Below are 9602 nucleotides of genomic sequence, written 5' to 3'. Positions count from 1 at the left end.
TTGAGTCCTAGGACCTTCCTTGGGCTTAAGAGGGCAGCGTCTGTGCCAGTCATGGGGGCTCTGGACTCCCGCCCACACACCCAGGTGCCCTACCTGAGCGGAGCGGCTGGGCCGAACACCCTCTCAGCAGAGCGCTCAGCTGGGAAGCCCAAGGGCCTGGCTCGGAGCTCTGGGCTCAGACCGGGGGCTGCAGAGCCAAGGAAGAACAGCGGTTAGCCTGGCCCGGGGGTTGGCCATGTGCAGCAGCAGACTCCATGCCTGCTCCTTCCTCCTTGCCATGGCTTGAAATCCTACCCCCAAGCTGATGGTATTAAGAGGAGGGGCCTTGAGGTGACTTCCTAGTCTCCAGAACTGTGAGAAGTAAGTGTCTGTTGTTCAAGTCCTACCCAGTCTGTGGTATCTTTGTTATAGCGGCCCGAACGGCCTAAGAGGCACCTGCTTCTGGCCGCTCCGCACACACCAAGTCTTACCCACGCTGAGAGGCAGCCCAGGCCCGGCGCTTGGGGGCAGGTTCCCCCAGTGCATCCGGCCTCCTGGAAGACAATGCCGGTGGGCTCAGGGAGGCTTAGCCTGGAGAAACTAAGGTCCCTTTGGGATTCTGGAAGGACAGCCTCAGGGAGATCCCAGGGGAACAGACACAGTGTAAGGAACAGAGCCAGAAACCCAGAGGGACTCCCAGGTGGGGCCCCTAAACGCTCTCTCCACACGGAGCCTGTCAGACCACAATGATGAAAGATTTCTGGTCTAAGGGGTGCTTTCTGTGTATTCCTCCTAGCAGTAGAGCTGGGCTTGGCCACTGTCTGTAAGACACCCCAAGGAAGGTGCGTTCAGAGCTGTTTGACGACTACAAGTTTAGAAAAGGCCTCATTAGCAGAGCAGAGCATGGGGAAGCCCATGAAGATCCTTGAGGGAAGGGCTCAGGGGAGTCAGACTCCAAAGTGGGTGAACAGAACTGGGAGGCTGTCAGGGCATCAAGCCTGGCTCCGCTTCTACTAATTAGCTATGTGATCTCTGGCAAGTTGCTTACCCTCTCTGGGCCTTAAATGGAGAAAAAAACTCCCACTTACCTCTCAGGCACAGAGATAGTAGATGTGAAACTTCCAAGGACGCATCCAGTGCCAGCAGCTTGGGGCCCAGGGAATCAATGCCCCTCGCGCCTGCTCCGTTCCCCAGGCTTCCCCTGGAGCCTGCCTGCCGCGCTGCTCGGGGGCTCCATGCCAGCTCTCAACCTGCCCTTCAGATGGTGCTGCAAACGGTCTCTACCGCAGGCAGCCTGCGGCCCAGTCATGAGCCCAGCTGCCTCCAGCCCCCTCAGCTGCCCTTGGGGGGCTGTGCCTGTCAAGTCAGCGTGTCTCTCCCCCGACATGGCGCTCACCTTAAGGGGAAAGTGTGTTTTCCATCTTGGTGATCCCTTGGTCTCTCACGCTGGGCTTCTGCGAGGTCAAGGGTGGCTGTGGAAGCCGCGTTCTGAGGAGAAATGAGCGGTAGAGTTTACCACGGCTGTCTCTGCTCTTCCCTGTGGGTCCTTCTTTGTCCTCTGCCCGCCCACCCACTGCCCAGTACCTTGGCTGCCATCCGCTCGTCCTGGAGCAGGCTCGGGCAGCTGCCCCCCGAGGCCCCAGGGCAGCCGTCCCTGGGGCTCACGCCGGGCTGTGGAGAGAAGGCGTGAGGCTGCACCAGCCTCGCCAAAGCCTGACTGTGTGTCTCCAGAGGCTCCCAGGGAAAGGACTGGACTGGACCAAGGTGCCCACGGGGAAGAGGGAGCCAGGGGGTAAACTTCCAGGGAACCCAGGAAGAGGAAGATGAGGGGCGCACCCCCACTTGGGCGAGGACAGAAGCTGCGAAGTGGCCCCGGGGAGCCAGACTGTCCAGTTGCCGCGGTGGGCACCACAACTCGAGCCCGCCAGGCCCCGCTGCCCTCTGAGCCCTCAAGTGGCTCTGTGGAGGGCAGCTGCTGCGGAAGCAGTTTCCGGGCATTTCCCTGGCTCCTCCCAGGCAGGACCTCCTACGTAAGCTCCAAAAGTCCCCATGGCAGGGGCACCCTTTGCATCCTGAAAATGCAAGATGGGGCCCAGGAAACATTGTGACCAGCTTAGAGGCCAGGGGCCCCCTCTGGAAGGTGGGCGAGGCATCTAACCCTCCCCAACCTCCTCATCCCTGGTGACCCCCCCCTGGTCCCTGGTACTGCAGTGCTGGCTCGGGGTGTGGGCTTCCTACCCCGAAGGTCCCTGCCGTGCTCTCCAGGGAGACAGTGGTGGCAAAGGGTATGCGAGGCCCGACGGGGACACGTGGCTGCAGCTGTGCTGTCTCGGTCAGCTGTGCTCCGGGCCACCAGCTTCCCAAGGGCTCTGCTGGAGGGAGGTCAGCCCGCTGCCACCTCCCCCAGCTTTCAGCTCCTTCACCTGTGGCTTCTGTTCCACCTTCGGGAGGGGAGCCAGGGGAGCCAGGCCAGGGCTCTGGGGGCTCCATGCTCCAGCCTCTCCTCCCCACGTGCCTCCCACCCAGAGAGCCCCCGTGTCCTCACTGTTCTTCATCTTTTCCTGCTCCAGCTCAGGAGACTTCCCTCTCATCCCGGTGCACACAGCGCCCTAGCCTACCTGGAGATGTGGGCAACAGGACATGACAGCCAGCAAGGGAAAGAATAGGGCTTTCCTGAAGGGTCAGATGTGGGCTCAGCGCCTGGAGAGAGCCTGACTCTCGGGCTGAGACCAGGACCGCCCACCCCCATGGGCCCCCAGGCCCCTATCTCCCAGTGCACCCTCATTTCAACCTCCGCTCACCCCTGCCTTCCTCTGCAGTTGAGCAAACTTCTCCTCCTGGGCAGCCAGCAGCTTTTCTAAGTCCTGGTGTCTGTGGAGCAGCCACTCCACATCTGACACCGAGCGCTGGGGAGAAGCAAGCCAGGGTGCGGCCCAGCCCTCGGGGGTGCAGAGAGCCATTCCCTGACCCTCTGCAACCTGGCCGGGGGCCCAGGGTGCAGGGGAGCAGCAGGATCTGCCCTTGGCTGTAGCTGCCAGACGGTGCAGCCAGCTAAGGGGCAGGGCCTCGGCTCACCCTGCAGTTGGGGTCCAGCAGGAGGTCCTCCCGGCACGCCAGCCAGGCCTCAGCCTGGTCCAGCCACTGCTGCAGCTTCTGCAGATGCCAGCTCCCCTCACAGCGCTCCCAGTGCAGGGTCCAGGCCTCCCTGAGTGCCCGCGGCCGACCGTCCAGCTCCTGCAGGCACTCTGTCATCTGCGGGGACGGGGCACTGGGGGTGAGATGCTCAGGCAGAGCCACGGGGTGGGGCAGGGCTGGAGCACCCAGCAGAGGTGTCGAGGGAAGACCGTGAGGCCTGGACCCTCCCCGTCTCTGCCCCCCTCTCTCCGCCCCCTGCCTGGCCTTCTGCTCCTGCTCAGGGTTCCGAGGCCTTGGGTAACTGGGCTGTGTGCCCAGCTCAGCCCCAGACCCATCTCTGTGCTCGTACCTCCAGGGACATGAAGCGGCCATTGTCCACCGGCTGCTGCCCTTCCTGCTGTACATCCTGGGCTCTTGACGGCAGTGCCCCTTGATTTGTTGCCCCAGCTCCTCCAGCAGCTCCAGGAGCCGCTCGGTCCCAGACACATCCCCAGCCAGCTCCTCTGAGGACACCAGCCCCTGCTTCTCCTGAGCCCATGCTCTGCAGGGCAGGGAGGGGAAGCTGCTGTCAGGGCCAGGAGGGCAGACTGGGGTGGGGGGCAGGGCATGAGCTGCATAGGGAGATGGGGACTATAGCCCCCCAAAGAGCTGGGGTGACCCCCGCCCTGCAGGGCAGAGCTGAGCCAACAGCCAGGGCAGGATGCCACCTACAGCAGTTCCCGACAGCGTCCGAGGAAGGCGTGGCCCTGGGCAGCCTCCTCCAGCTGCCGACCCCGCCCCTGGACCCTGGCATTCAGGGTGGCCCAGGCCTCTTGCACCTCAGCCAGTTGCTTGGCCAGGCCCTCCTGAGCCACAGGGTGTAGCTGGCCCAGCTGGCAGGGCCCCATCTGCACCTGGGCCCCCTCCTTTTCCATCGCTGCCAGTCCCCCCTGCAGCCAGAATCAGGCCTTACCCCCTGGCAACCCGATGCCTCTGCTCCTTTTCAGGGAGCACCCATCCACTCTTGAGAAGCCCACCTCCACAGCCCGGGCATGCAGGGCCTCCCTTCCCACCTCTGGGGTCCCCTTACCCAGGGGAGGAGGTCAGACGGGCAGCCCACGGGGCATGGACCCTTACCTCCAGGCATCTGTGCTGTTGCTGCAGGGTCTGCACTGGCGCCGGGCTGCGGCCACAGGCATCTCTTGCCACCGGGGCCGCCTTCTCCTGCATCCAGCCCCGGAGCTCGGCTGCTACCTGCTCAAAGCTGCAGACCTCATGGGCCATGGCCAGGTTCTAAGAGAGGAGGGTGGGCCTGCTCCGGCCAGGGTCCTCTCTCCCTGGAGATGTAACCTTCCGGGCCACTTCCTTTTAAACAAGGAGGTCCATGGGGCTTGGTGACTCGTTCATGACCACCGGGTACAGGAAATGTCCCAGATGTGGCAGCTGCTCTGTGAATGTGTGATGTTACTGATGACGGGGTAGGTCCCTGGGGGATTCTGTGAGGAGAGGGTCTTCAGTGCCCAGCTCGTGAGACGGGCAGAGGTGGGGGCTTGGAAGCAGGTGGGAATGAGTCCACAGGAGGGAGGACGTTCTTTTGGGGGCATCTGGCTGAGATGAAGAGGGTCGCCTCAGGAGGCTGCCTGGCCAGGACGCTCAGAGGAGGTATCCCTGGGCTGCAGGCTCTGTCAGGGGCTCGGGGACCTGGACTGCTTTTCTAGAAACTACCAGCTGTGGCTGAGAGCGAAGGTCATGGAGAAACGCTGGGGATGCCCTCAGCACACAGATCCACTCAGAGCATTTAGATGAGAAGAGTGAATGGCTGGAGCGCTCTTGCCCAGTTAGTGGGTGTGGTGAAGGACAAGAGACCAACGGGGCCTGTGTCTTAATAAACCTGAAGCCTATGTTTGGAGGGGGCTTTGCGGCGGGGGGGAGGTCAGGAGCTGGCCAGACATGCTTCCTGTTTCTCCCTGGAGGTGTGAGCTGCCAGGGGGAAACCAAATCAGTGGAGAGACTCGGAGAGGGCTGGAGGTGGAAGACTGCGACTTTTGATCTGCTTGGCACTGGGAGTTGGAGGCAGCCACCTTGCTCCGCACACAGACACACAGACGCGGTGGGGCTGCCTGTCCCTGGCCCAGGCAGATTACACAGCTGCCCCAGCCCCTTGGCTGCCCCTGGCTGAGACTGAGGGCGCCTACCTGTGTGCGGGTTTTCACTGCCCGGCCCAGTCTCTCCCAAATGGCCTCGATGTGACTCCGCTGCCCTTGAATCTGGGGAGAGCGCCTGGGTGCTGCCCATTCCAAGGAGCCTGCCTGCTTCCACAGGGCCTGCACATTGGCCTGTCCCAGGCTCTGGACTTCCTTTCTGAAAGCACCGAACTTCTCTTCCAGCAGCTGCAGGGTGCAGGGCCAGGGAGGTCACTCTGGAGGTGGCATCCAGCAGCTCTCAAAGCTACTGAAGGGCTCGGCAGTATCTGCCACTCCTGACGTCCCTCGGCCCTGCCTCTAGGACCACGGGGATCCTCCCAGAGCCCCCCACTTCCTGTGTGGCCCCCTCCCCCTTCTCTGCCCTTGTGGGCCACTCAATCTACTCTCCTCCAGGTTCGCTCAGGAGTGACTCACCTTGACGGCCTCCAGGTCCTGCCTGTAGTCCTGGGACTCGGCAGTGGCCACCTTTGCTGGCCAGCCAGGCGTCCAGGAGCAGGGCTTCCCGCTCCAGTTGGTGGAGCTGCAGCTGCTCCCGAAGGCCTTTCCCCCTGCCCTCTGCTCTCTGCAACAGCCCTGAGTGGGTGTCCCTCACTGCGAGCATCAGGGCGAGCAACTTGGGGCTGCGGCAGGAAGGACAGTCCGCCTGGAGCCCTTCCTCTCCAGGCTGGACCGGCCTCGTGCCTCTGTAGGGAGAGCCCCTCCCTGCTCCTCCCTATTTGGGCCTGGCTCCAACGCACATTTCTGGGTTCTGCCCGCTCTCAAGGAGGGCTGCTGTCTGCTGCAGCCTCTCGATGCGTGTGCTGAACCCCTCCAGGTCTCTCCTGGTGGCCTCCAGCCACCGCAGAAAGGCCTGCGTGGCCTCGGCACTCTGGCCCATATGCTCAATGTCCCGTTCTTGAACACAGCCCCATTCTTCCAGCCAGGATCCTGCCTCTGGGAGCTGCGGTGACATAGAGGACAGGTTTCCCTGGGCGATGCCCTCCAGGGCTCCCAACTTTGAGTTCATGGCCTCGAGATTTAGAGCAGTGAGTGGTTCTCAACTTGGCTGATGGGGATCACCTGAGAGTTTTAACAATTGGCTATGCCTGGCTCTCACCCCTTAAGATTCTGATTTGGTCTGGAATACAGCTGAGTGTCAGCACTTCTTAAAAGTTCCAGGTGATACTGATGTGAAGCACTGATTGAGAATCATTGGTTTAGAAAAAACAGCAAAACCAAACCAAACCAAACCCAGTGGGCCGTTTCCTGGGAAACATGCTGAAGGAAGATCTTGGGGACAGGAGACAACTTAGTGGAGGTGACAGAAGATGCACAGAGACCCTGGAGCCCCACCTGGGCATTACCTTCCAGCCCTGCCTACCCTCTGGGTGTCCTCATGACCAACCCCCACCCTTTCGTGCCCCATCACACCCCCTCACCTCCATCATGAACTGCTGGGCCTCCTGAGCCTGCTGCAGCCGCTGTCGCCTCTGCGTAGCCTCTGCCTGCAGGCGGCCCACGGCATCCTCCAGCTACCGCGCCCGGGCAGCCACGTCACGGGCAGCAAAGTGCCCAGCCTGCACCAGCTCGTGCCCTGTGCCCACCGCCGCCTGGGTCAGAGCCTCAGGGCTGCTCATCTCAGTCTCCAGGTTCTGCAGAGTCGGAGGAAGACGGGGGATGCTCCTGGGTGCTCCTCGGGGAACCCAGAGTCACGTCTCAAGCCCGGTGGGATCCCACAGCTGCCCCCAGGGAGAACCCTGCCCCTGTGACCACCAAAGAATCCAGGGAGAAGCTTCCAGCCCGAGGCGACTGACGATGGCCCCGCCCCTCCCGCTGGGCCAACACCTGGCACTTCTCCTGCAGGCGCTGCAGGGCACTGGGGCTCTGGCCGCAGTCCCGAGCGGCCGTCAGGGACAGCTTCTCCCGCACCCAGGCCATCTCCTCGTCAGCGTCCTTGAAGGACTGCAGGAGGACGCTCCGGGCCTCCAGGGTTGTCCTGCGCTCCCGCAGGGGCGCCCGCTGGCTCTCAAACCTGCAGCAGTGGAGGGCGGGCCCGGGGCAGGGGGCACCCTGGTCGTCAGGATCAGGGCCACACTGTGACCTGCACACCAGCTCGCCCGCTCTGTGCCCCTCACCGTGGGCAGGGAGGGCCCCGAGGAGCCGAGCTGGGGGGCAGAGAGGAGGGACGGCTTTACCGCTGAAGCAGCCGCTGGGCCTGCTCTTCCACATCTTGGGCCAGGCAGTGGCCTTCCCAGGCAGAATGTGAGGTGGGCACGAGAGGGAGAATCTAGAGCTGCACCCAGCCCGCTCCAGGGCCGCACAGCCTCACCTCACGGGCCTCCTGTAGCTTGGCTGCCTTCCTCTGGCAGTTGGCCTGTAGCTCCTCCCAGAGTTCTCTCAGCTCCTGCAGCCGCTCCTGCATGGTCTCTGAGGATGTGAGGCCATCCCGCAGCAGCCTCTGCCCCTCCTACAGCCACAACATGGCACACACCTCATGGACTCAGGACTGCTGGTGTCAGGGCACTCGTGTTGGCTCCAACCACCAGCCCCACAGCTGCAGAGTCTGTGTGCTAGCTGTGTGATCTTGGGCAAGTTCCTTAACCTCTCTGAGCTCTTTTTCCTTATCCATGTAATGGAGATAATAATGGGTATTTTGTTTAAATGAGATCAAACATTTCAAATACTTAGCAGGGCACTTTATATCACCGAGAGGCAGCCTGGGGTCGGGGCCTGCCCTTTGCAGGTGGAAGAGGGTAAATTTAAAAGGTGCTATACTTTGACTCCTACATGAACAGGACTGCTGGCTACATACTCTGACTCTGTCCTCTGATGTCTGTCCAAGAGAGCTGTTAAAACCATCACGCCAAAACACCATCTTTAAAATTCTTGAAAAGGCACTATTTTTGGAGGGTGCCCAGGGAAGCCACTGCGTCTCATGGCCCTTTGGTGCTTAGCACGGCATCTGTATGCAGAAAGCACTCGAAGGTCGGCCATCCACGGCTGTGATTCAGAGCCAGTTGCCAGGGCTCTGTGGGGTCAACCCCTGCTCTGGCCTGTAAGCCCATCCCTGGTCCCCAAGACCTCACCGTCTGCAGCCTTTGCTGGTGGTGTACACTCGTGTCCTGCGTCTGGAGATTCTGCGGCCGCCGCAACTGTGCCTGCAGCCCGGCTGGGTCCTGCCAGCCCTCTTCCAGGACCACCAGGTTCTTCTCCCTCAGCCATGCAGCCACCTGGGCACACTGGGAGGAACAGGCCCTGCTGCCTAGGGCTCTCCTTTCCCCTAACCTCTGGGCTGCCCCGAGGAAGAGTGGTTTGTCCCGGGGGCAGCCCCTTCTCTCACCACAACCACTCCCCACGCCGGCCAACCTCGTAGGAACCCTGCAGGAAAGGCTGCAGCTGCCCGAGCTCCTCCAGCTGGTGGCGACAGGTCCTGGCTTGCTCCAGGAGTGCCTCTTTCCTGCCGGAAGGAGGGTGTCAGGGGCCTCAGGTCTGCTCACTGGGACCTGGAGCTGTTATGGGTGTGTGTGTGTGTGTGTGTGCACACGCATGCACACACACGTGCATAGGTGTGCCCTTCCAGCCCAGAACAGCCTTTCTTGTGTATCAATATACCCTGAGTCTGTCTCCTCCTGCTGGGGCTGCCAAAGGGTGTGGAGGGCAGAGGAGATGCAGAGAGTCTTGATGGAATGAAAACAGCCCCCTAGAGGATGCCAGAAGCCTGAGAGGGAGGGGGTCAAGACGGCACTGTCCTGGGGGACAGCCGGGCCTGCCAGGAACCACCTAAGGGGGCTGGGGGGGGGCAGGGAGTGTTGACAGAGACCAGCAAACCAACATTTTCCATCTGTCAATCAAAGACCTCGGGTACCCAGGTGGGGCCCACCTGCAGGGAAGAGGAGGGCATGGCCGCCAGGGCACCAGCCCAGAAGCCACAAACACAGTGGGCCCTGGTGGGCTCTCTGGGAAGGACGGAGACCCCCACCAATCTGGAATCCAGCTTTTGGCCAAATCTGCCTTGATCTAAACATCTGAGGGGCTGGACGAGGCAGCTGAACCAGATGGACTTTTATGTGGAAAAAAGGCAGAGACTGGAGTCTCATAGCTGTGCCGGCTTCAGTTAAATGAGCATAAGACATATGCCAACCCCCCTGAGTGCCAGGCACCACACCGGGACATCAAGGATTCCTTTCTCATCCTGACCACAACCCTAAGGGGCAGGTATTTTTATCCCCTCACTGTAGACATGAGACTCTGTGAGGAATCTGCCCCAAGTCCCGCTGTGAGAGGGCAGCGCAGAAACTCAGCGCCGTCTGGCTAACTGCTGTGCTC

At 61.7% G+C, this 9602-nt stretch overlaps 1 protein-coding gene across 1 annotated transcript in view; it reads right to left on the bottom strand.

The window, feature by feature from the left end:
* Positions 1-2477: 2477 nt before the first annotated feature.
* Positions 2478-9602, bottom strand: part of SPTBN5 (spectrin beta, non-erythrocytic 5) — a 43868-nt gene continuing 36743 nt past the window's right edge. The window contains 15 exon segments of the mRNA XM_089906251.1: positions 2478-2885; positions 3055-3231; positions 3464-3531; positions 3534-3655; positions 3826-4043; positions 4231-4386; positions 5289-5483; positions 5712-5765; positions 5767-5917; positions 6035-6237; positions 6716-6928; positions 7122-7579; positions 7581-7743; positions 8363-8506; positions 8643-8733. Of these exon segments, the coding sequence (XP_089762377.1) occupies positions 2766-2885; positions 3055-3231; positions 3464-3531; positions 3534-3655; positions 3826-4043; positions 4231-4386; positions 5289-5483; positions 5712-5765; positions 5767-5917; positions 6035-6237; positions 6716-6928; positions 7122-7579; positions 7581-7743; positions 8363-8506; positions 8643-8733 (2533 nt within the window). The 3' untranslated portion in view covers positions 2478-2765.

The sequence above is a fragment of the Delphinapterus leucas genome, chromosome 2, assembly GCF_059928025.1.
Source record: "Delphinapterus leucas isolate spDelLeu-1000000601 "Yukka" chromosome 2, BTC_Dleu_Yukka2, whole genome shotgun sequence".
NCBI lineage: Eukaryota > Metazoa > Chordata > Mammalia > Artiodactyla > Monodontidae > Delphinapterus > Delphinapterus leucas.
This window is presented reverse-complemented; position numbering and strand designations above follow the sequence as displayed.